We start from the raw sequence: 26,661 nt of genomic DNA, 5'->3' as shown, positions 1-26,661 counted from the left end.
TTTTATATGTCATTATTTTATTAAATTATATATATATAATTCGAGAGAAGAAATTGTCAAACCTATTTTATCGAAGTTCTTGCATCTATTTATTGTAATATTCTGCAGATGGCAGCTTCCACGCGAAAGAACTTTCACAAGTTTTTCTCGCTCTTTGAGTCCGCGATCACCGGTTTATTAACACGCGCGCGTGAATTTTGGTTTAATATTGTTTATAATAGAAAGTGAATGACAATGTCTCTTTTTAATGTCCGACAATTCTTCAGCGCACTATATCAACGTTACATGTTCTCGTTACCGACGATATACTTTTCTCGTACGCAAAAGGTAAGAATGAATTGTCAGTTCTTCAAGGTTATAGCAAATACCATAATTATTTGTACTCGTTATATAATGATATAAAAAAAAAGAATTGCTTAGTTACTTGTAATTATTGCGTAAAAATTTTATTATTATAATGCGGATTTATTTCGCCTAAAAGTATAAATCTTATTAATCGTATATCGATTATTTTTATAAATTAATCGTGTTTTTGTTTTAGATTTTTATCATCTGCTTTGCTGGTGGTTCAATACTACTGGGAGGATTGGCACAGTTTTTGAAGAGACGACGAAGACATCCTCTTCCACCTTCCAGGAGACTTTTCAGAGATTACAAAACAAGATTAGCAAGCGCTAAAAATTCCAATTTTGGTAATACTTTTGTAATATTATCATGTGACGCAAATTATAAAATTAAACATTATTTGGATGAATATTTTTTATAAACTATTAATGATTAAATATAGATGTACTGTCGCAAGCATCTTGGGCAAGAAGAAGCGAAGCCAGTACTAGAAGTCATATCAGTGACCGTGCATCGCTCATTTCTTCTGTATTAGGAGGTCCAGACGACGATGTAAGACTTACTCCGCAGCAATATGGTGTTCTTGGTGAGTCTCTCTCTCTGAAATTTATTAATAATATTTAGATAAACATGTTTCGTACATAGGAAAAATAACCAGCATCTAATTCTAATATCAAGTCTTGTAAAGTTATTTGATTTATATCTATAATTATTTTGCAATTTTTAAAAACCAAGTGTAGATTTAGCAAATGCAAATATTTTTGCAACATAAAAATTTTAAGAAATTTACGCAATCTTATAGGAAGCTTGCTAAAAAATGTAAAATATTGTAAAGTGATAGATATTGTGTACTTTTATTATCTTTTGATATTACTGGAGATGCAGAGCTTTCTTGTAATTAATTTTTATAAGAAAATATGTATTCAATTTCTTATATTTTTGCATCAAATAATTTGTTTATTTGGTTGAAAGGAATTGGTAGCATTGCTGTCAATAGAATGAGAATTTTTATATGTACATAGTATTTATATTTACATGATAATGTACAATACAGCAGCATATTCACAAATAATACATCTGCATCAAATATAGATATTTTTAGAATAATTCTTGGCTTTGTCAAAGTCGATAGCTAGTTTTTTAAAGACATTTACGTCTCTACTTATCGGCGTATAGGGTAAATTGTCAAGAAGCAATAGATTTACGATCATGCATCGTATAAACTCGTACAATTTTCTTCTTCGAATTTACGTTGCCTTGCATGATGCACGCTGCTTCGTACTTATGTCATGTTCATTTACTCATTGTGGAACATTGAAGAAATATCGTCGTTCGCGCATAGGGATACTACAAATTATATTTGAATTTTTCTATCGTCGCTTTTATTCTCTTTTTCGCAACACTTTGCAAGTCTTTCTTCATCTCGCAACAAATTATTGCTTTTTCTAATAATTAACGAATTGTTCAACAGAGAGTGCTTTCTTTTCTTTTTCTTTTTTTTGTTTTGTGTCTACGTAAAGTTTTATTGAATATCACAACAAGTGTGGTTGATTAGGCGCTTAGACGTTGATAAACGTCGTTATAAACACGGAGACAAAGCACCCGTTAATCCGAAATAAGTGTATCGCGCTAATCCTATGTCGGTTAATCGTAAAATATATGTAAGAATTGTACTTGTAACGCTCTATTTATCGATAGAGAAAATATCTATAAATCATATTATATAAATAAGCTCACTACACAATTACAATTATCAAGGATCATATAGAAATACATATTATATACATATAGAAACTTCTTCAGTAAAAACGCTGACAACGTAATCGCGTATAAAAAATGATACGTCTTGTCTCCTAATCTTTCGAGTAAACAAAAAAATCTTTTCACAAAACACTAAACTCAATAATTTCAAATTTCGCACACGTATCAAAATATTCTATCTTCTTATTAGAAAATTGTTAAGAAATATATATGTCTTAACAATTTCAATTATTATATATACCAGTGGTTCTTCATCTTTTCGCTTACAATCTTTTTCAACAGTATTCTAGGATATTTGCAGATATCCTATTACTTTACAGAGTGCAAGAGATGGGTACACATACGAATCGTACATCATACTTGTTCCTGCTCTTTTAAAGCCAAAAGGAAATAATTATTATTATGTTATTGCATATTAGATAATGTGATTTGCACGATCACCGTTTCGCTGTATAGCTAGAATAATATAGCTAGAATAATATAGCTAGAATTTGATCGAATTAGTGTATACCCATTCATTTTTACACTCCCTATACGTTTCTCTCTTACTTGCTATCCTTATAAATTTTACAATCGTCTAAAATTATATCGGCAATCTCTCAAAAAATATATTGTAGCTGAATCAACTCGCGTATCTTGCTTTTTTTTCTTCTGTTGTGCTTAACTTCTATTTACTTCACCTTCCAACGCTATATTACGCCACTACTTATCCAAGATATTATTCGCGGCGATTGTATAGCTCTTTCTTTTCTTTTCTTTTCTCCCTAGACATAATAATCCTTAAAGAATGTGCCGTCATCTTTTAAAGCGATTAGGATTTCCTAAAGGATCTATAGAATACACTTTGCAAAGGCATAGGACATAATACATTATAGTTGGAAAGTCACGACTCACAGCGGGATTAGAAAAAGACGGAATGTTACAGTGTGTCACAGCGATCAGCTGTTCAACGGTTATAACGGATAAACGTTTCGTAGCCAAGTTAATACAAACAACGCATCGATAATCGCTGCGATCTCGTTCTTGTACTTGACTCATCGTCGAGACTAGCTCATCCTTCAATCGCGAAGATGCATCTTTCTTATTGTGCTACCCTAAGACGTGTGTATAATAATAGAGATATTTGTGTATCATATATATTATATATCGAGTTTCTTTTTAAAGGCAAGCATATATCAGCACCGCGTGCCGACGTGATTCAGCGAGTGCGTGTTCAAATAAGGGGGGATCGTACACGCTATAATCGCTATTACACGAAATTACAGCAATACTCTCATCCGCGTATATTTTTTTTTCTATTTTCTCTTTTTTAAATATTTTTTAATCTTTTTTGTTTCCTTCGGTACGTCTACTGAGTTATATATTACTATTGCAGATGGGGCGGGGAGGGGGGGGGGGAGGGGGAGGGGGAGGATTTAGGAAATTAACATTAAAGGAGGGGTAGCGCGTAATGATTGGATCTTCACGTGATTCTATGAAGGATCAATAGCAGCAGCGGCGAGACAACGAGCGTCAACAGGCTCGATTTCGCGCACGCGACGCCGGAGTAATCTCCCTTGTTCTTGAGAGACAACGGGCCGCCGTCGTCGTTCTGCATGCTCGTTGATATGTCTATTTTCTTCGGCGGTACGATCAGATTCTCGTCATGGTCCATCGAGTCCACCGCGTTGCCCATTTGCCGAGATCGGTGCGTCGTCTCCTGCGGCTGCATCGTCGTTGTCGCCGCGATCGTCGTGGTCGGCGGCTCGGTCGTGGTAGGCGGTGGTACAGTGGTCGGCACCACGCTGTAATTGCTCAGAAAGTAGATGGGTCCAAATTCCGGCACGATGTCGAGCAGAGTCTCCTCCTGTCGAGTGCCGCTGATCACGCGCGACATCGTCGCGCCGTCCTCGTAGTGCGAGATCAACGTTGCGGTATACGGCACTTCCGTATCCGTGTAATTGGCCTTCAGTGTCACATTCACGCCCGTGCCGGGCTCCAGGAAGACTTGCACGCTGTAACAGATGAAAGAAAATCCGTCCATTAATAATAGGATAGAATTCTCAGAATTGATAAATACATGTCCATAAAATTAACCATCCAATTATAAAACACATACAACACATGTGTTTCGCATTGTTGTATTATCCTTCTATATGAAATAATTCAATTTTAGCACCGTTATATCTGGCCTAAAAACTTATGTTCTCTTTCCAAGTACGAGATTCGAAGCAGATACGTCGTTAGTTTATCGCGTAACGCTGCAACTGGAGCGCGGATCTGATGCACCAACATCGTAATTGCGTTGCGTTGAAGCGTCACTTAAGCCGCGGAGTATTCTAGAGCACATGGAGCTGGAAGGGTGGCGTGAAGTCGCAAAATGCACTCTAGTCTCACGTCCGCCGCGCGCGAGAGGTTCAATGATGTACAGGAAGTGACAAAGTGCCCCGAGGGGCCGTCTACGAGCAAGTGAGACGGCTACGAGGAATAAGCTCGCGCTCTAATTATATCTAATTATAGAGATGAGATTTTACGGATACCGTCGTAAAAACCGTACGTTCAAGTTTTTTTTTAACCGACTGAATGTCACGTAACGTTGCTTCGTATCATAAATCCTCGGGATTATTTTCTTCAATCTATTTAAACGCGCAATAGCGTGTCAAGGATTGTTCCACGCTTCGTTATCGTAAGCGAAGCTCGATGACGAAGATAGAGAGAATAAAATTTATTAAAAGCCAAAGGTTAAATAGACATTCACTTCAACATCGATCTCCCTGTATTTTTTTTATGTTTTCAAAAGTAGATTGTTTTATCTTCGAATATCCGTGAAAAAGTTTCAATTTGCGGGAGAAAGAGAGAGAGAGAGAGAGAGATCAACAGCTGAAGAGACAGATACTCACTTGTAGGCCTCCGTGCGATTCTCCTCGTCGCGCATGCCCCACGTTATGTTTGGCAAGGACGTGCCGTTAGCCAGCGTGATCGTGGTGCTAAGGCCGTTAAGGATGGCGTGCCTACGACCCCAGTAGACCGCGTACTTGTACGTATATGTGCAAGCTTCCGCCAAGGATGCCGGTCCCTCTCCATGATTGGTGATCGTCACGTTGTTGAGTATGCGTGATATGCGTGGTTTAACATCGCGCCTCTTAGGCCAGTTGAGTTTAACGGCGCTAAGCTCGTAACGGATTGGCTCGGTCTCTACCAGCAGATCGCCAGTCTTTGCGGATTCCTCCTTGCCATGCTGTAAAGAAGAATCGAATATTAGATAGTCTCCGACTCCTGACGCACAAGTTGATTACTTCGATGCCTCGCCATTAAAACGATGACGGCTGTAAGCATCTCTCCCCGAGGTCTCTTCGAGACGTTTTCATTAATCCTTATTATTATCGAAACCTTATTATTAAGGTACCTTCCACGATTTCGCCCCCCCCCCAAAAAAAAAACTTACCTCGTTCACGTAGATGATGGTGCCCAAGTTCTCGGAGCTGAGCGTGCCGATGTAATGGGTGTATCGCGGCTCCTTCTTGTCCTTGGGGACCATATGCCGGGCGATCAGCGTCTTGCTGTTGACGTACACCGCGCCCATGTGAGGCTGCAGATACGTAACCCATGCGATACGCGCGGCCCCGTCGATGTTCTCCAGCAATTCGTACTTGTCGTACGACTGCACGACGCCGTATGTCGTCACCGTGCAGATCCTCTCCTTGTCCTTCTGCGTGCCGGCTACCCAGATGCTGCCGTGCATCGCGCGGCACACGTAGAGCGGTCGTCTCCTTGCCTCCGGTTTCTCCGCTTGATTGGCGTAAGTTTCATCTGTGTGTGAGAATATCATTATTATTATTATTATTATCATTATTATTCCCGAATATCTCTAGAATTCCTGATCGACCATATCGATCTCCTCGAGATATAAAGCAAGATTCCGATATTAATGTGACGTGAGAATAATTGGTATTAATTCGGATGATTTAATTCTACAAACAAATGTAGAATTCCTCGTCTCGACGCTAATAGCAATGTGACGTTGTACAGCTGAAGATACACGCAACCGCGCATTGTGATAAAAATGTCGCACCTTCGCCATCTGATATATTCTCGAAGCCACCGATGACTATCTCCTTGGATTCGTTTGGGTTGTAATGCGCCACCGGCAGCCACTTGAGAGTGGTCGAGGTAATCAATTGATGAGCGTACTTGGATAGTACGTGGACGCTATTGTCCGCGGTAGTCATCGACAGCAAAATGACGCAGCCGAGCAATCCCAGGGCGAAGTGACAGTTCCTTTGCCAAAGCATCTGCAATGTGCGAAGAGAGTATGTGATTTAAACCGCTGTTAATTGGCCGGCGAGTCAATAACATATGATGTAGAATAAAATTCTTTTACGCAGCGATGCTTTTTAAGTCCTCTAGCAATCCGAATTAATAAGGCGACGAATAAAACAATATTAAAAAATAGCTTGTCTTCATCCTAATATTATCGATCTAGCTTCTGATATAAGTGAAAATTTTTTTGACGATATTCTAAAAACGTTGTTTAATAATTATAATCTCGCGTTACTTCGGAGAATGATTTCGATAGGATCGTGAAGAATTAAATATTGTTTTCTATCTCCCTCACACTCTTTCTCTGGTTTCCCCAATCTTCTGCCACAGATGACCGCTGACATGACCGAGCTATGCAAAAAATGCGCGCGATTTTCCGGCGATTACACGCAACAGGGCGCACTTCCCCCTATCTGATTGCACATTACGATCGCGCCGATAAAGAGTAAAAAAAAAAATACAGACGCACAGAAACGCGAGCATAGTTTTGTGAGGTAACGTAACGCAACGCAACGCAACGAGAGGAACTCCCTAGCCGCCGCCCCTTGGGCTTTGTGATTACGTTTCCGCTTACTATGCCGAGCGTGTCTTTAACGCCGGGAACCCCCTCTCGCTCTCATTCTTTCCACGAGTATAACTGGACCCCGGCTCGGTTTTGCTCTTGGTTTCGTGTTTTCGCTTCGGTTAGTCTGGCGAGAAACGAGCGAAAAGAAAACTCCGCGAGTTTTAACGTACGAGAAAAATTTTACAATTCCTTAAAATCCCTTTCTTCCTGAGAACAAGTTCGATAACGTATTTACAAAGGGAAAAGAAAAAAAATCGTAACGTTCATCTAACATCTAACGGACGGAAGCGAGCTGAAGAAGTTTGAAATTAATTTCGATAAATATTTCTATTAAAAATGATTATTTTTAAGACGAGAAATGATCTCGCTGGCAAAAATTCTGCGAATCCCAAATCATTCGATTTGATGCGGCGACAAAAAGTCAAAAAGGTAGCGTTAAAACGCATCGACGCGGCTACTGCGTCTAATAAGGACACCACGTGGTGCGTAAGTGCTCGCTCGACACGTAATAATCGGGCGGATAAAGTTCGCGGATTGAGAGACGGTAATTCGAGAGACGCAGTTTCTCGTCTCGCACGCTTTTTTACGGCGGCATCTTTTGTTCCGAGAGCTCATACCCTCGAATCCGACAAATAATAAGCTTCCATCAAGTAGGTATATCGACTTCGAGTAACCGTAAACGATATCGTGCCGTATCCGTTTACACGATAACACAGTTACTTTATACCGCTCGATTTTTTGCATCGTATTCTAGGCGTGGAAGAAACTCTTCTTCGGGAAAGATTCCGAAAGATCCTGCTGTAGGATGATCGATGAATGGATGTTAACGGAAGTATAGATTTACAAATATCTCGTTCAAAATGTAGTTTTATCAAATGGATTTAAATATTTTCGTTAGAGAATAACGTGAAAAAAATTAGACATATAAGACGAAGATGAAGGAACAAAAAAGGGACATTTTTGTTTTCGTCATTTTCGTCAAACGATCTTCTCGCAAGAAAGGAGGAAATAAACCGGTTTTTCTACATTCGGATTCTAAATTCGGAGATGCAAAGTCCGATATCTCTCAAGGTCGCTTCTTTCGTTCGCATCTTTACGAATTAATCGATAGCGGATACATATGAAATTACATAAGGGATAAATTATAAGAGAAAATATATAATATATTTTTTCTCTCGTCAGAGAAGAGTTTCGCGGAGTGGAAACGTGCGTGACCTGCCGTAATATCGTTCCGCGATACCGTAGCATGATATCGTAATGGATAGAGAATTAATGATGATTTATCGGGAAGAGCTACGACAACATGGATAGTAATTGAAATATCGTCCCCGATGTTAATTAACGGTAACGTCGAGTGATAGCGGGCGAAAGAAGAACATTAAAGGTCGATGCGAAGAGAGTTTAGCGCACGATACAACTTAAAAGGATCAATTTCGTCGTCTTTAAGAGATTCCGTTCGGAGAGAGTTAATTTTTTATTCATTTTTTACATAGCTAAATAATTTATTTAATGATTAATTTATCTAATGATTAAATATATTCTGTATATATTACGTATATTTAATATTCAGTTATCCCGCGCAATTAATTCTCGTCATATTAATATTCAAGATTAATGAGAGATAAATCGTATGACTTATATATGCACGATATATTTTATTTATCGATATTCCATCTCGCGCACACCAGTCACATCAAACGTTCTCCGCACTGACAAAACGTTCTTCCGCTCCACATTGTTCACGGTATCGCGGAAGTTGTCATTGTCGGTCGCATTATTGTCACGATGGCATCGCTACAATTGTCAGAAAGATTCGACGCGGCTGATAATCCTTTCAGACCAATTCGCGTATATATATTTTTTTTTTTAATCTCACACGTTGCTTTTTTCTTTGGTCGCGTAACACTCGCAAGCATCGTCGTAATCCTCGAACAAATAATGGCGCGTTATATGTTCGTATTTATATAAAATGTATTTAAAAAGACAAATTTATTTATATATCGAGTTATACACGAGTATGATCTGATGAAAATTTTAAGAAGATAAAAATTTTCCAGAGAGATTCACGATTTCATCTGCCGGTCCGAGAGAGACGCATTAGAAATTCCGAGAACATTGCTCGATTTAAAAAAAGTGGTAAATGTCAAAAAGTTATCGACTGTATAATTACGACGCGATAGAATCCGCATGAAGAACATATTGATGAAAACTGCGAAAAGCGTCACGGTTCACATGTTTACACATGCATTCATCGCTTTCGATTCTATCGGAAGAAACGTGAAATATCGGATAGTTGAAAAAAATGTTGAGTAAATAAATATTCGGAAAATACAAAGTAGGGCGCGAATGAATTTTCCCTTTCTGTCGTGTAAAAAGATCTCTAAAAATTTAGACACATTTGTTGTCTGAATTTTCAGATCGGGATCTGAAAGAAATTTCAGACGATGTATCTTACAATTAATCATCAGAGTCGTTTTTCTGAAAGTTCAGAAAAGTATCTGAAAATTCAGACAGAAGATCTCGCGTGCAAAAAAATCTGCAGACACTTTGTCTGAAATTTCGGTCAGTTTTTTTTTTTTTTTTTTTTTAAATGTGCGTTTTTATCATCGCTCCTCGTCCTAATCCATACAGATATAATCTCGTTTTACGCTATACACGTAGGCAGCGTAAAAAAAATCCCGTTAGCCGCCAATTCCATCGGTGTTTGTCTCCGCGTAATTCTTCGCGAACATTCACACCCATTCTATTTTTTTTTTCTCACTCCGCAGTCTTCTCCGTTCTCACGAGGAGTTTGCCTTCCTCCGGATGAGCGTCTTAAAAGCGTCTTCTCATCGGATAGAGCGAGTAAGTTAACGACGCGGATATTGACTTGTAATTCGCGAAAGAACTTACTCGCGCATGCGGTTTTATTATCGTTTAACTTAAGTCCGTCAGGGGTTTATCTTTCGAATGACTTTCTCCGAATTCTGTACGTTGTCGCGCGCAAACGAGATTACGAGTTACAACGCGACATTGACTTTGTAACTCGTGTAATGTGACGAGCGCGTGTATGCGGATTTATTACCGTTTAACTTGGACCGGCGCGACTATGTCATAAAGACATTTCTTTATCCTCTCTCTTTACTCGCGATGGCTCGTCACCTTGTCGGTAAATTAACTGCAGTGTAACTTCTAACCGGTTTAAGGCGGCGCCGAGGTATCGTAAACACGTGTCGGAAGTCGGGACTCTCCTCCGTCTTCCCTTTCGCGCGGTCGCGACGAATCACTTCGCCGAGTCGTGTCGTCGTACATTTTTATTACGCACTTCATCGGAAAGCAAAATCGCGTAGAGACGTTAATTCAGGTCGCTAATTCGGTGCACGTCGTTAAAAAGCCGCGAAATTGCGAGGTGAGACCGCGGTTTCGCTCGCGTCAGCATGTAACGCGATTCTCTCCTTACGATGGATAGATATACACGCGTGTGTAATTGTATATTTATCCTTTCGCAGGCATATATCCGAGTGTATCTTGCGACAGTAGAAATATAATAATCTCGCGCGTAACAGGATACTGGAGAAAAGTTTTTTGATTTATTTAAATCAAATAATTCTAAAGAAAATTATATTAATTCAAATATTTCGTAACGATAACGAATCTCGCTCGCTGATTATAATATCTTTTTTACATCCAGATTAACGTCTTCCCTGGCTCAATGCAACTTTGTGCGAAAATAAAATTTTACATCATCATAGAGTCTTCGACAAAACTTGAATAATCGCGTAGCAAATTTGCATGCCTTGCATGCATTCAATCTTCAGTCGATCTATTTTCTCGGAATATATTGCATAGTCCGAACGTTGCAGTCACGATCGAAAAATCACGATGAAGGTCGAAAACGAGAATACACGCGCGTATCCTCGACGCGAAGATCTCGTTTCCATGCTTTCGAATATATATATATATATATGCAAGGAACAATCTCTCACATCGCTATGCGAGATATTTACGCTGCACATACAGACGTGCTTCTTTTCTCGCCGGTGATAAAAATCGTGGACGTGGGCGTAAGTCGTAATCCGTGAATCGTACTTTGCGCACACTCGCACTCTTGCAATCTTGTAATTTGTAATTTAATAAAAGAGCCAGAATGAGATATCGATCGGATCCAAGACGCTCGTATTCGTATCGTATATTTACAATCGTTTCATTTTAAATTACGTTAGGCTATAATCGTGTGAATAATCTTCAATGATCCATGGATTTTTTCACCTTTTTTTAGGAAGGAGCATTTGTCGAGACTCGATTAATAAATTGTAAAGACGTGAATGAATGAGAATAACGAGTTGATGCGACGACGGCTCGTGTGCGAATCGAGAGAGGATCGATCTCACGTCGTTGCATCGCGATTCTCATTCCGTATACGGTGCCTATGATTATATAGAAGGGGAGAGCCCCCGCGAGATTGCAGTCGTAAAAATTGATATTCAACGCGCGATATAGGCCAGCTTGATGCAGGATGGAGGGAAAGAGAAAGAGAGATATTACGATCGGTGCGTTTATCGCGACGACAAGCGTATCGAAGCTGGCAGAAGAAAATTTACAGGACGTCCGTTAAAGTAGAAAGATGTCCTTCATACGTAATGCGAAAGACCATTTGGGTTACATCTCGCGCGTTACATTTGATGCACCGATGACCTACTGGCCTTAACTGCGGCGCAGACAATTTTTATACGTGACCCTGACAAACGTTTGCTTACTTAATTGGGACCAATGCGTGATGGGCGGCACACTTCGCCAAATTTGTTCGAGACGATTGAAAAAAATTCGGGCTTTAACGATCTTAATCCTCTCGCAAAAGAATTTTTTTCATCGTCTAATCGGCGATGCATTGCTTATTACATTCATTTTTCCACTTATAACTCGTGGAAAAAAAATCGAAAATAGAAAAAAAAGGAATTCTGGAATAACAATAGGTTTTTTTCCGGATCAATTCTGCGCAATCAATTACGCATAAGGTGAGATCAACTGTTGACGACAGAAGAGAGGAGGGAAGCAACGACCCCGATTTCCCATCGATTATCCGCGAATCCAGGAATAGATGTAACCCAATAACGCAACAAACAATAACCAAGTCTCAATAGTTTAAATTTATTGGAGGTTTTTACAATTCCGTGTCGACTTTGGAAATAATAATAATATTGTTAGGAGTCGCCTCTCACGCATCATTTTAACTTATTCGCTAGTGAAACGTTGCGCGGCAACGGTTAGAGATTATTTCCGACGAAATAAGATAATTGACTTTCACGATAAATTCACGCTAATATCGCCGGTATAATTTAAGAGAAAGTGCATGCATGCATTCTGTGAAATGGACCCAAATGCTCATAGTAATTTTCTCTCGGAAGCTCGCGTGCGATGCTTTCGCGTTTATTCCGGCACAGATTCCAAAATTCTACGCGAAACCATTCTATCGTCATATCTATCGTCGCGTATTAAAAATACGGACAGAAACCGGTTGAAAGTATACAATAAATAATAAATAAAAGGGGGATCTCTCTCTCTTTTGCGGGAGAGAAAATCACTCGTTTGAAAGAAAAAAAAAATATATATATATATATATATATAATTAGGCTGCGAAGGATAATTTGTCAAATGTCGATAGATCCTAACAGGATTCTCCGCAGGATGCAGGACTGCGATATTGCGTGGAGATGCGATCGCGCGCGTGTCTCCGCATCGGGGACAACGCAGCCTAACTGCGGGGCACGTTCTCTCGTATAGGGGACAGAGGGAGAGAGGCAGATAGGGCATGCCCTTGCCTCGCGGAATACGAAATGAGGGAAATATCGATTTTCGCCACATGCGCTATCAGCGGACAGCGTTACCATGATAACACCCCCGCTGCCGCTGCAACAGACCTGCTGCAATCGGTCGGGATGGTCGGGAAGGCTCCTTTGCGATCCCATCGCTCTCAGCACGTGCGAGACTTGCGAATGTGGACGAAGAGGAAGAGAGAGAGAGAGAGAGAGAGAGAGAGAAAAGAAAGAAATCCTGCACTCCCCCTCGATAACGACAACAACAACGAAGAAGTGAATTGTGACGACTTGTGAAGCCGAGACGCCGCAAAGCAGAGAGACGCATTGTCGTCTCGCCGGTACACAATTTTCTTTCACAAGAAGAAGTCGCTCGCAAGCGCGTGCACAAAGAAACAAAAGCTCTTCTTCTCCCTCCCACCGCTCTAATTGACTCGGTTTCAAGTGTGGCGTAATGAAAAGAGGCGGGAATGCGGAAGAAAAGCTCTCTCTCGGATGCTGCGTCCGACATTGCATCACCGTGATTTGGAGAGATGGGCCTCTCGAGCGTCTACCTTCACCGAATAGTCCGAAAGAGGAGAAACACGGGTATCTCCCTCTTCCCTTGATTCCTACCTCTTGTATTTCCTAAGTATTTCACTTGGATCGTGCATTCGAAATATCTCTTACTTTCGATAACAGGGAGAAATGTATAAGAAACTACTAATTTATAGATTGAACGGCATAAATATTATTATCTTGTTAGCGCGATCTTTTTCATCGAGTTTTCTCTTTTAAAATTTATTAACATTATTTATTATATATTTTTCTCTTTTCTTATAATTAATATTTTAACACGAACATTTACTTCAAGTGTCTAATAATAATCTACGACACAAAAAAAAAAGATTATAATTCACAATTATAATTAAATAAGGAAATTAATGCGTTCGTTGACCGACGCATATATTTCTTTGAAGAAGAAGCAAATTAGTTTTTGTTCGCGCACGTTCCCGTATCAACAACAGTAACAATGACATTTCGAGCGGCCAAGAGTATATGTGAAATACGAGCCGTTCAGATTCCGGTTACCTACGGGACAAAACGTGTGGATGTCTCAGCTTCGGCACTTATCGTCTTACGTCATGGTGCCCCGCGGATGTTTACTTCCCTCTAGCCGGACGGATCCGTGTTGACCGTGCACTTCAAATCTCGCGAGGGAAGTCGACCGCGAAGAACCATCGTCCATAAATTCACCAAACCGTACTTTCTAACATACGCTGCGACCGATGGGGGGGGAAAAAAAAAAGAAAAAAAATCTCGCGAAAGCTTAATTGACCGTGGAGAAGCCTCTCTCGGAAATCAGATCTCACCTTCTCCCTCTTTCTCGATAGAGAGAGAACTGGCCGATCGTTTCGAATTAAAACGCTCGATGAATTTTCTCACCAGTTTTCACGCTCGAAGGCCATCGCGCGCGCTCGGCCGAACGGTAAATCGATAACGTTTTGCATTGACCTCGAGAGCGACGGTATCTCCCATTTTCCTTCACCGGCCAGTATTGTAGAGCAACGATCCCCGGAGAGAATCTCTGAGTTAATTAACTCGAGATACGGTGAACGCGCGTACAAAGCGCACGAGACGGTATTCTCTCTTCCTCTCTCCCTCGGCACAAAGCCAGGAAAGATCGCAGACTCGCGGATTAGAGAGGGTTAAACGCTAATAATCGGTATATCGATAAATACGTCAGATGCGTAAAAGGCACCATTACCCGGGTATCGCTCCTTCGAGATGCATGTCAGACGAGGGCGGAAGAAAACGACGTCGCGCAATTTGTCACTGTCAAGGGCACCTATGCAACCGGAGACCGTCTCTACATCGCCATTGTTAAAGTCATTTCCGTCGCTCGATTGCCCCAGGCGATATCACGTGGCATCGGGAACTTAACCGCGATTCTCTGCGTCTGACACACGGTCTCTCTTTCTCTCTCTCTCTCTTTGGGATCGTTGCGATATTACAACGATTGTTCCATTGTCGCAGAAGATAATTTTCTCTCCATTCTCTCGTTGCTTCTCCTAGCCATTCTCACCGAACGGATGAAGTCTAGTTACATAAGACAAACAGTGCACGCAAAACACGGTCATCTCTGAGTTTCATCGGGACAAATAAATGGAGAACGCGAAATTCGAGACGAAAACCAATCGGCTGATTTCGAGTGAGTAATATGTTCTTTGACGAGTCTCGAATATAGTTTCTTTTTGGTGAGAATTTAATTAATCGACCCCATGACTCTCTTACGTGAATGTATCACGAACAAGAAATCGATCTCGTATTTATCCAATCCGTAATAATCTCCGCGAAAAACTGCGACGATCGCGGCCGATCGTTCGAAAAAAAAAAAAAAAAAAAAAAAAAAAAAAAAAAAAAAAAAAAAAAAAAAAAAAAACATTATTACTGTTTTCCGCGACCGTTACTCGACTCGGAGTAAATACTAATGAAAGAAAATAATGAGCCGCTCCTTTTCCTCTCCTCAAAAAAGAACAATCATAAGTTCGCTGGGCTATTCGTCGAGTCGAGATTCACCGAGAGGAGCTTCTCTCATGGTTGGATGACGTGGCTCTCCTAGTTCAGTATGACCTCCATCGATTTACTTTACAACCAAGCCGATGTCCTGGGCAAGGAAGAAAGAGAGTAGCTTTATTATATGTACGATTTTATCATCCTTTGCTTCCACGCGATCGCGTATAGATCTTAAAAAATGATATTTATTATGTTTTAGTATATCTTTTCTGAATATACAAAAGAAGATACAAAATATATAAAAATGTAAATATTATTATAGCAGAGATATGAGATCATAGGAAATTTGTCACTGTACAAAACAACAATATTGTATGTATATATAATTTATATAATGTAAATATATATATTATATAATATATGTAATATATTAAATATTATATATTAAATATAATAAAATATATAAATGTATATATATTGTATAATGTAAATATAAATTACGTAACAATTTCTTTTATAAAATTTTATCTGTAAAGAAGCGAATGAATGATGTCGTGTAAAGAGACATATTTATAGAGTGATAACAGAATAGTCATTCTACAAAAAATAATAAAGTTGTTTGGGAAAAGAAACGTCCTAAAAATAATAACGAATCAAGCGCGGCGCGATATTGATTTTCATCTCGAGAATCATCGAACGTGATGTTTATTTTTATCAGACGCAACTGTCAGTTGTGTTTAGAGTCGCTGGAGTATACACAAGCTGTTCGCGAACTGTCTCATTCCAAGGATACGAGGAATATTAATATCCTAGCGAAGGCATCTAGAAAGAAAATGCGAACAGATTCCAGGGTCCTTCGTACTTGGTCGCGTCGTTGGAGGACACAATCTGACACGAGAGATGAGGAGAGGGGAGAAAGACAGAGAGTGTGTGCGAGAGATGCGCGATGTGAACCAGATTATGAAAATCAGAACGAACGGTCGTCGGTGTAGGTTAAAGGCTCGTTGCGACGCGGCCGGGACGTGTAATAATGTCACTTTTATTAGCCTCATCAGGGTCGGGAGAAGCCATCCTCCGACCCACGGGGGCGGGCTTCGTCGCTATTACCTAATATTCAACGTGATCGCGTATCTCATTACGCCGACAATTTGCATCGTTGGACGAGAAAATTTTTTGTGCGCTCCCCGTGAGAGACACAGGACTGCGTGTATGTGTGTGTGTGTGTGTGCCTGTTCAGATTTCTTCCGCGACTCTTCATTTTTCACCATAACTATACTTAGACCTCTCTCTATAACGTGATGCAAAATATTCTAGGTACGCGAGAAAACAATCTCAATAATATATGAAAGAACCAAAGACAACAACTGTCAAGCAACTGTTGACAATTACCATAAATATCAAGATTCAACGATACAAAAAAAGATGTTAAAAGTAAGAATTAATGTTGCTAAAAATTCTAAGGAAATTCGAGGAAAGATTTTTAAAAAAGTCGCAATTTTTTTTTCCCCGAGAGAAGATTTTATCCTCGCTTAGGTTGCATAAGCGGCCCGACCGCGGATGAGATTGTCAAGTAATTATCATATTATGTTTGCGGGAAATTTAATATTCCTCTTCAAGGGACTAGTCATTATCGATATTCATTTATACACTTGGATTTAATTAAGTGTCGTATTAAATGTAATATATAACGTAATGTTATTATTGACGGCTCGATCGAGGATTCACAAAGCGAAAATTAAACGACGAATCGGGTCACTCGATACGAAATTATATTTTGTACGCAAAGGCTGCTGAATTACGCGAATTCTCTACATTCAACCTGAAAATCGGGTTACAACACCCTACAGCTACCTACGATTAATTATACTGAAAGCGCACGTTGCGTAAATGCACCGTGTAATATGCATCTGTCATCGTTTTCCGACGAGTAGCAAAATCACACACGCAATCGTAGTGTAGAAAAAAAACGTGATAAAAAATTTAAATGCAAGGTTTATTTCTAGATGATAAATAACTATTTGGACATATTTCTACAAGCTTCTTAAATGCGAAGGAAAGTTGTTGGCGAAACGCGTTTTAATTAAAGCCACAAAAAAATCAATAATGATAAAGGTAGAGTAATAATACGGGAAACAAAGTAGATGAAACAAGTAGACGTTTATTAGAAAAGTAGCCGGCGATTGCGTGACCTAACATGTATGGTAAAGTTAAAATCTCATAATTCGTATACTGAATGTCAATCGAAAGGAGACAAAGTTGCAGCTGGTTCCGCGAAAAGCGATTATCCAATCTACAATTACCAAATAAAAAATAAAATCCAGCCTTTTCTCTCTTCTTTTTCGCTTTCCGTTAGAGGCGCGGGGGCAGCCCCCTATTTCCCCCTTTCACACGATTTTGGGACGTCGTTACACGTAGTTGCGTGCGTCGAAAGTATCACTTGGCCATCTCATCGCCTTGGAGAACGTTACTCAGCGTCCGTTGTACGTGTTATAAGATGCCACACGCGCGTCACTATCCCGATTAAATTGGCTTTAATGCAATAATATTAGGAATTTCGTAATCGCGCCAATTGTTGTCGCGGAAACTTCGCGATGTGGTATATATGTATTAATCCGTATAATTCCTGTCGCAACGATATACCTTTGGTCACGCAACGGAAAGCGACCCTCTTCCCCTTCACGCAATATCGAGCGGAAAAAAAAATAAAATTAATTGGGGAACGACGACTATCTTTGGATATTATTCCCAAGGAGTCGATTGATATGAAATTGCCGGGCAAAAGCAAAACGTATCAAGGGAAAAATTGACGAGACCCGATTTTGCTCTCGCAATCTCAGCACGAAGGGATCGAAATTGTATAAAGCGTGTTATTGTACGGAAGAAAAAAAAAGGACAAAAACGCTGAGAAAAGAATCGACGGTAACAATTAAAATATTTTCCACTCTCGCTTTAAATAAAATCTCGACGTTCTCGTCATCTTACGTTATCGAGATCATCTCGCGGGATGAATGTATCTCTTCCGACAGGATGCCGTGAACGTCCTCGGGGCAACTCTCGATGAATCATCTGGCGCGGATTTTGCGCTAGTCTCATGATAACCTGTTTCTTAATCAGCCGTGTATGCGCGTTTACTCAAGCGTGCGTTCATACAAGCGCGTGTATCATATAAGCGGCGTGTATAAACGAAAGAGACAAAGGGAGAGGGAGAGGGGGGGAAAGAGAGAGAGAGGGGGGGGGGAAGGAAGAAAGAGCGACGAGGAAGTGCGCGTGTGCTAGGGGAATTTCCAAGTTCACCAGGCACCTCCATCGATCTGCCGGCTATCGCGCTCTCGTGGTGGCGGCCGGCTATCGGCCGTTGCTGCATTTAGTGCCTTGGCGGCATTCACTTTTCCTCAAAGGTTCACGAAGCTCACCACCTGGAGGGCACACCGCCGCCCGACCGAGCTGTTGACCCCTGAACTTGACCCCCATAGAAACGCGAGCCTAAATCGCGCGACGAAATTCGCGTTCGGGTCGAGGAGATGAATTCTCAGGATGGGATTTTTGATAAAAATATTTTGTATAAATTCACAACGATCTCTCTCTCTCTCTCTCTCTCTCCCTTCCTCCCTCCTCGCATGTGAGATTGTAACGATCTTCGTATTCTCGCTTAAATTCCAAATCTCGTTCTCGTGTACGGGTTTTTGTTTGTTGTGAAGTGTTGCGCAATAAAAGGTACGCCCAGGTGTTGCTCCCTCCCCCTCTCAACAACCGCCCGAGGCTGAATATTGTTGAACTCTCGATCTCTCTCACGATAGATGCGTTCCCTCGCGAAGGGGAACAATAAGATTCGCTTTTTTTTGTTTTTTTTTTTTGTTCGGTCGAGGATAGAAAGGCCAGGATCAATTTTATTGATCTATTCGAGTAGTCGCGGGACGAAAGAGGATAAGATGTCGGAATAAGGTTATTAGAGAGATACACCCGGAAATAACGTAATCTTTTTATTTACAATTTGATACTCTCTCCTTCTCGAAGAGAACTTTATCGCGTCGAATATTTCAAAGTATCTGAAATACGTCGCAGGTGCATAACGCCTCGAGTGAATTTATCAAATATCGATTTTCAGAATCCCACCACCCTGAAGACTACAAAAATGGAAGAGCCAGGGCGCATCAAGAAAATTTAAAAGATTCGCGTATATTTAATAATAGTATTTCTCCCAGGACGAAGGAAATATCGCGTTTATTTACGAGAGAAAATGATTCCAAACGGAAATGTATTAGCCGATGCGGGAAGGATTTCCTCCTCCTTTCGAGAAGGAAAGTAAGGAGGGTGGGGGAAGGGTGAATCCTTCCGAGGATACTACGTAACGCCTCGCGTATCCAACTCTCTTGGATCTTTAAATGGCGCTTATCGTGACGAAAATGCGTTGTATCGAAGTACATATATCAATCAGAGATACTATTTGTCGCGGATTCGGATATTTCTTTTTAATGAGAAAATAAAAAACATATTTCTCGCAATGCATGTATATATATATATATATTTTTTTTTCTTTTTTCGTAAAAGAATCTGGGAATATCATCGAGATTCTCTATCACTCACCGTGATTCCGGATCTTCGGTGTACTCGTCGACAGCCTTTTTAATCCAAATAATTCGCGCGCGAGAGCGATAATCGCATAGGATACCACTCGGGGATTTCTCGCTTTATCTTATTCTCGCAAAGATCGTGTTATCGTGAACGATCTTATATTACTTTCGGCCGATGAATTCTCAACGACGAAGTGTCAACGGTCGTAAACGGGCGCGATCAACAGATGACAAACCGACGCCGTCGAACGTAGCCGAGTAACTAACTGACGACTGACGCCAGCGCGTAGCGCGTAATGCGAAGTTCTCCCAGTTCTCCCCCCTCCTCTCGCCCGACTGTTCGTCCTTGTTGCGCGTTCATTGGACGCTCGCTCCGTCCTCGTCGCGCTTCCATTGACCCTCCCTGCTGTTCGCCTGCGCGCGCATTCGCGCATCGTAATTTCAAATTTACGATCTTTTATTTGAATCTGGAAAATGAAAGATCGTAATTGTATTTTTCTCCTGCGAAAGATTAAAATATAATGCGCGAGACAAATCGTGAAACATATATATGTGATCATTATAACGATACGATATATACGTTAGTAATAGTTTTATCCGTATTTATGGCTTGACATTTAACGCGTTTGACGCGTTTGACGTTTATCATTTTGAATTACATCCGTCTAGTGTAAATGTAAAGTTAATCCATCGGGCTTAATTTCGATATACGGGATGAAAATCAGGGTTGTCACACATGCATCCGCGAATATACATACGGGCCAATGTTCAATTCCGACACAATTGTCCCCTTGAGAATTCTCTAGAGCTATCCCCCTCGCACGCTTTATCGACGAACGCGATTTGTTGTTCGAATTTACAAACTAATCGCGATCGTAGCTTCGGCATTAAAAACAGTTGTCCAGATAACATAAAAATATCCGACACGATTGCCGATACGGATGCATCGCGCGTTTAAGGTAAAGATAAAATGACATTTAGCGCGCAAAAGGCGCGAGCTTCAAAGCAACGCGCACGCGCGCGCAATCCGCGAACCGCGTGTCGTATCGACCCCTCCCCATTGGATGACGCATCCTCCAATGATCGGTCGGCGCAGCGATTACGTCATTCTAGGGGGGGGGGGGTATTATTGACGCCGGACGTGTGCAACGGCGTCGCACTGCCGCGTTTTCTCCGGGGAAGCATCCCTCCGTGTCTTACGACATCCCTTATCCAAGGGGTTGCGTAATGATCGGCCACCGGTATGCCGATCCGATGGATCGCGGTAGGTAGGCTTAATCCTTCCGAGGGATTTGACCCGGTGCCCCGGTAAATGATCTCGTACTTCCAAAATGTTTGCCACGCTTAATTTCCTGTATATATATATATATATATATATATATATATATATATATATATATATATACATATTGCTTCGGAAATAAAAATTATTGTTTTGAGTTATAATCTGATTTGGCATGAAGATAAATTTCTTCGGGATGTATAGGGGAGAGAGAGAGAGGCGGGGGGTGGGGGGTGGAGGGAAGAATGTATTATTTTCACTAATGTAGAATTTAATTTCTCGTTCATTTTATTGCTGCTCTAGATGACATAAGAAAAAAGCGGTACTTGTAAAAATAAATTTTGTCCTCTCGTTTCTAATCTTTAACTTTTCAAGAGGTCTTGCAAAGATAATTATTTTGAGAGACGGGAATTTTAACGCGGGACACGCGTTGCCGTGTTTTGACCTTCTCGTTCTTCGCTTAATTTCAGGAATGCGATCTTCGTCACAACCGAGCCGCGCAAACACAATCGAGAGGCACGTTTCGCTGTTGCATATCTCGCCCTGGTTTGAATTGAAGTCGGGGACGAAATTAGCGTTTGTTGCGGACAAGGAGTCACCGGCGTCGCCTCGACCAATCGATATCTCATCCATTTCTCCGAAGATCGGAGGCCGCGTATCGACGAGCGTATATATAAGTCGGTTTGAACTCATTTGACTTACGCAAGTCGCTCGTTGAACGCGAATTTTAAAGCTATAGATATTATGCATCGATAAATTAAAGGGTTTTAGTATTCTCTGCTCGCTCGAATATATTAATAATGTGTCTAACTTGTGTTTTGCCTCTATCTCGCTTTTTCCTTTCATCGGCATTATGTAATTTCTTCGTATGTTTTGATATCCGCAACATGCGACATTTATATTTCACAAACTCATTTCCATTTCATACGATCTTGACATTTGACATTTACTTTTGACGTGTAAAACTTTAAAAATTTTTCAACTCTTCAAAGCTGAAAATATAATTCAAGAAAATGAAAAATGATTAATCGCAATTCGATGAATCGATATAATATTTATCGCATTGCTATTTTATTAATCAGAGCGTCCAAATTAAAAAGCACGAGATATCGTAAAAATTTATCAAGTAACTCTCATTTAGTATATCTCATTTATTTAATTAACGTGCTTCGAAAAGATTAATTGTCATACAACATTGACTTCTCGCTGTGCATGATGATTGAACGATATTGTATAATTATCGATCGTCATAAAACGACGCAGATTGAAAATGATGATGGGTCCGCCTTCTCGGGACATTAGTCGGCAGACTCCCTAAATTAGCACGATATGTGCTCCACACGGACTTCCGTTGTGACAAATTGATGAACGTTCTCTGACGACTTACAGAAGATTGAATAAAGAAAGGGAAGGGAGAAATGAAGAGAGAAAGAACGGCGTCACTGACTCGGAATTCGAATCCTACATCTTCAAGTGATTCCCATTATCCTTGCTCTTACGAACGAAATCGTGCTCTCTTTTTTCTTTCCTTCACTTTTTGCCATCATTTGTGTGTCGATCGACCGTATCGAGATTAGCCTTACTCGAATCCGTTAATTTCCTTAAAAAAAAAAAAAAAAATAATGTATTTGTGCAAATTGAGGAAGAAGAATATATAGAGGGAAGACTATATATCCTCTTTCCTGCTGCCTAGATCTCGAACTAAAGTTTTTGCAATTAAATATTGAAATAATTATTACGTTTGACATAATTTGATGCAGGTGTGAATTCTCTTAAGCTATCAATAATACTAATAACTCATAATAGGCATTTTCTACTGAGCCAAACTTAACTCTCTTTCGCTTATATTTCTGAAATATTTTAAAATTATTATATCTAATCGAAGAGGACGTATACTATACATATACATACATATATGTATAATATAATTTTAAAATTATTTTTATCCTGTTATTACGAGTGAAAATACCGATCTTTCCTTTATTGAAATAAATTGATGCTGTTCATTAATAGGACTCGAGGCGTTGGAAAAGGCGCTCTACTGCTGGGAAGACGCGCTCACCGCGTTTAGCTCGACCCTAAGCAACGACACCCTGGCTCTACCGTCGAAAGCCGACGCGGCTTTCACGCACGATGTGCAGGAATTGCTCGACATGGGTTATCAAATTCAGAGTCACGCAGAACTGCTCTTCCTCGATCAGGTAACGGCGTTATTTCGCATTAATCTACCGATGAGGTTGCGGGAATTGCCTGAAATCATCGTACTCGGTGATTCAGCGAGAGATTCCGGTCCGGGGAGTCTGTCGTTCGCGGACCGCGGTCATCGTGCCGATACCGTTCCATTCCGCTGGCATTCATCATCAATTTCTGCCTTTCTGCCGGTCCAGCGAAAAAAAGAACTGCGGGAATTAATCCAATTTAAATGACAACCGCCCCCGGGGGTAATTAACGCAACGAGTCATTTGACCTGTCGCCGCGGCAGTCGAGAATTGTCGCGGACGTTGGAATGGCATAGGAAGTGCATGACTTTCTCCGATAGCAATTTGATTTTTTACCGTTTTTTTAATCATAATTATATGTATATGTATAAAATCATTGAAGTTCTATCACTTTCTTCGATAATCTTCTCGTTGTTTATCTATTTTCTTTTTCGTAGCATTCCGTTTTATTTCGCAATGAAAGCGAGGAAAGTCTCAATAAAACTTCGAACATCGGGACACGGATGTCTGGCATCAAGGATAAAGCCGATGCCGCATCATCGCCCGAATCGTTTGAATCTGCACGCGATGGGGTAAGTTGTGCAAATAAATACAATTTATTTGTAACGTACAGAGATCGACATATCGAGTACCTGCGAGATGATATTAATTTGAGGATATATATAACAATATTTAATTTTAAGCTATTTTATAATACGTATAAACTATTCTTTATATTAATTTTCTTTTAATATTAATTCAAAAGGGAGTAAAATAAATTAATTCTTTTACAATATTATAAAAATATTTTAGGTTGCGGATTTGCGCGAATTCGAAGAGTTCTCAGAACTCTTTCCACATTTTGAGAAACAAAAACTGTATCATGCTGCTCTTAAACAATATGAGGACAAGGGTATTCCTTGCAGGTAAATCATAGTTCATGACCGGTATAGTATACATCTTTTTTATATGGCTATATATATATATATATATATATATATGTAACTCTCTTATATTGTTATAGGAGATTGCACACGGAACTTGTAAAATGTGGCTCAGACGTAGAATATTTAGCGAAGGTGTACTGCTTACGTCAGGCTTATACAAAATTATTTAATTTACCCGCCGCAGCAGCATTTATGGCGGATATAGGTCGCCAAGTTATTAGCGATTTAATTATATATGCAGATAGAGTAAGAGAATAAATTATTTATCTACCCAAGTAAATAAGTATAAATATAAAAAAAATATTTGTGATTCGAAATTGATTAAAAAAACAAACTTCTATTATAGGAACCTAAAGATTATCTGCTGCATTACGAGCGTATGTTGGAATTCTTGCGAGATTCGCGCAATCATAGTATTATGGAAGAGGAATTGATCGCGCGAGGTGTCAAGTGCATGAATTTCTATGATGTTCTCATCGATTTTATACTCTTAGACGCATTCGAGGATGTGGAGAAACCATTACCACCTATTAGAGCTATAGTTCAAAATAGATGGGTGTCTGCCAGTTTTAGAGAAACTGTAAGTATGAATATTAATTTTTTCTATTCTCTGATATTTTCAACATGATTATCAATTATTCTTAAAGGCGATAGGAACGGCAGTCTGGTCCGCTCTCGCGGGTAAAAGAAGGATGTTGAAATACGATCGAGGCTTCTTGGCGCACTTTTACGCGATCTCCGAGCATGTCATACCAGTCCTCGCTTGGGGATTCTTAGGCTCCGAAGGCAGTCTACGTTCCACTTGTCATTACTTTAGGGATCAAGTGATCGAGTTTCTTGTAGATATATTTAATTTCTTTAAGGTACGCTATACCACTGTTGACGATCTTGCCGCGGATATACTTAGGGAAATGAAGCTAAGAGTAGACAATATAAATCAAAGATTGTCGTTAGAAGGTTGCTAGTCATATAAAACATATACAGACAATCGTTAGCGCAATATATTAAATGGAATTGATATATTGCGAATTGCGTTGCTTGTATACGCAGTGAAAATGGTATCTCAAAGATTCAAAATCTACATTGTAAAGAAGAATGTCACAATGCCAACAACATTAACGAAATTAAACCCACGATCTGATTAAGATTGTAGATGGTGCAAGATATTACTGCGTTTTAATTTTCATTGCCGCACCCGTCAGTAATTACACAAAGAGTAATTACTATCGTAAACAGTCTATTTTTGAAGTTATCTTGTGAAGTAATGCTGTGCGGAAAAACATTGCACACTTTTATCTTGCCATCAATTTCATTAAAAATTTCACACGTGTTTATTAAATTTTATTAAATAACTAACAAAGTAATTGCATAAATCTCGAATAAGTGTTAGTAGTTTCTGATATCCATTTTTACGAACTAGAGGGATAGTAATGATCAATATGGATTATACATAAATGAAAGTCTTATTTATAAAACAAACCTTTATTTATAATATTCAAAGAATTAGCTCATCATGCGCACAATTAAATATATGACATTTATTTTCAAATTATAAGTAGACATTATTAATAAAATAATGATATAATTTTTGCAGACATTTTATAAATCGTATTGTCATTTCTTGAAATTATTATATAATACTATTTGTTATTTGTATTAATAATGTAGCTTCACCGTTTTAATGTATGTTTCTTTTTTATATATTTTGGGATATTCATATTTATAAAATGTTTGTACAGTGACATTTTTGTGATATTTTTTGCATTGTTCAGGGAATTGTCATTTTTATTTTAATAAAGTCTAAACGTACTGCAGTATATAATAATTCATGTGATAAGTTGTAGAAGCATTTAAATGAAATCATATATAATACAACTATTTCTTATGCAGATAAGAAAATTAAGATTTGTTTCACAGATTTCTCTACAGTTAATCTAAAAAGATCACACACATACATTTAAATTTTATTAGCCAATTTTTCCGATGTTTTCATTTAATTTATATTTTGCTAAATAATTATTTGTTACATAAGATATTGGTACTATCACAGATAACGTAGTTTCCGTTGGAGCTGTTATGTTAAAATAGTTACCATTATCAAAATATTTGTATGTAAATTAATACAGATCATATATCATATGATTATTGTATAATTTAAAATCAAGTTATGTATTGCCAAAGTTCGTAAAACGTATTAGGAATAATCGTTTAAATAACGATAGCAGATTGTTTTTTTGCCAGTTTAGTAACATTCCACAATAGTAATTAAGTAATCAATTATATCAGATGTACATTTCATATAAGTATTTTTGAAATTTATGATTTAGTAAGATATTTTGATTAAAATATATTTATTTTATAGGAAAGAAGCGTATCTGATAATGATATATAAATTTTACACATTT

General features: G+C 39.3%; 2 protein-coding genes across 4 annotated transcripts; one reads left to right on the top strand and one right to left on the bottom strand.

The window, feature by feature from the left end:
* Positions 1 to 119: 119 nt before the first annotated feature.
* On the top strand, positions 120 to 26,620 carry Miga (mitoguardin). Of its 3 annotated transcripts, XM_070314288.1 has the most exons (10): positions 120 to 327; positions 542 to 692; positions 788 to 931; positions 21,582 to 21,788; positions 23,125 to 23,312; positions 23,768 to 23,902; positions 24,123 to 24,235; positions 24,334 to 24,502; positions 24,603 to 24,836; positions 24,904 to 26,620. In XM_070314288.1, the coding sequence occupies exons 1-10, from the start codon at positions 229 to 231 to the stop codon at positions 25,219 to 25,221; spliced, it is 1,758 nt and encodes a 585-aa protein (XP_070170389.1). In that variant the 5' UTR covers positions 120 to 228; the 3' UTR covers positions 25,222 to 26,620. The 3 variants fall into 3 exon arrangements, with proteins under 3 accessions (XP_070170389.1, XP_070170396.1, XP_070170402.1); XM_070314295.1 differs by lacking the exon at positions 21,582 to 21,788 and having other exon boundaries at positions 123 to 327; positions 24,904 to 26,618; XM_070314301.1 differs by lacking the exons at positions 120 to 327; positions 542 to 692; positions 788 to 931 and adding an exon at positions 21,038 to 21,093.
* On the bottom strand, positions 3,483 to 20,105 carry LOC138943416 (beta-pore-forming protein unzipped). Its single transcript, XM_070314272.1, has 5 exons — positions 19,843 to 20,105; positions 6,158 to 6,377; positions 5,531 to 5,895; positions 4,986 to 5,323; positions 3,483 to 4,100 (listed from the first exon to the last, which is right to left on the bottom strand). The coding sequence occupies exons 2-5, from the start codon at positions 6,375 to 6,377 to the stop codon at positions 3,569 to 3,571; spliced, it is 1,455 nt and encodes a 484-aa protein (XP_070170373.1). The 5' UTR covers positions 19,843 to 20,105; the 3' UTR covers positions 3,483 to 3,568.
* Positions 26,621 to 26,661: the final 41 nt, after the last annotated feature.

This window comes from Polyergus mexicanus, unplaced genomic scaffold (assembly GCF_030449975.1).
Source record: "Polyergus mexicanus isolate NDT 795.1 unplaced genomic scaffold, iyPolMexi1.0 SCAF_2, whole genome shotgun sequence".
NCBI classification, from domain to species: domain Eukaryota; kingdom Metazoa; phylum Arthropoda; class Insecta; order Hymenoptera; family Formicidae; genus Polyergus; species Polyergus mexicanus.
This window is presented reverse-complemented; position numbering and strand designations above follow the sequence as displayed.

What these genes read in the sequence shown, in the direction of transcription:
- Miga (XM_070314288.1), top strand. Translation starts at nt 229, where the DNA reads ATGACAATGTCTCTTTTTAATGTCCGACAATTCTTCAGCGCACTATAT. An exon ending in GCAGCAATATGGTGTTCTTG is followed by an intron (nt 932 to 21,581) that starts GTGAGTCTCTCT and finishes GCTTAATTTCAG; the next exon opens with GAATGCGATCTTCGTCACAA. An exon ending in ATCGACGAGCGTATATATAA is followed by an intron (nt 21,789 to 23,124) that starts GTCGGTTTGAAC and finishes GTTCATTAATAG; the next exon opens with GACTCGAGGCGTTGGAAAAG.
- LOC138943416 (XM_070314272.1), bottom strand. Translation starts at nt 6,377, where the DNA reads ATGCTTTGGCAAAGGAACTGTCACTTCGCCCTGGGATTGCTCGGCTGC. An exon ending in CCATCATCTACGTGAACGAG is followed by an intron (nt 5,324 to 5,530) that starts GTAAGTTTTTTT and finishes TCTTCTTTACAG; the next exon opens with CATGGCAAGGAGGAATCCGC. An exon ending in AATCGCACGGAGGCCTACAA is followed by an intron (nt 4,101 to 4,985) that starts GTGAGTATCTGT and finishes CATCTGTTACAG; the next exon opens with CGTGCAAGTCTTCCTGGAGC.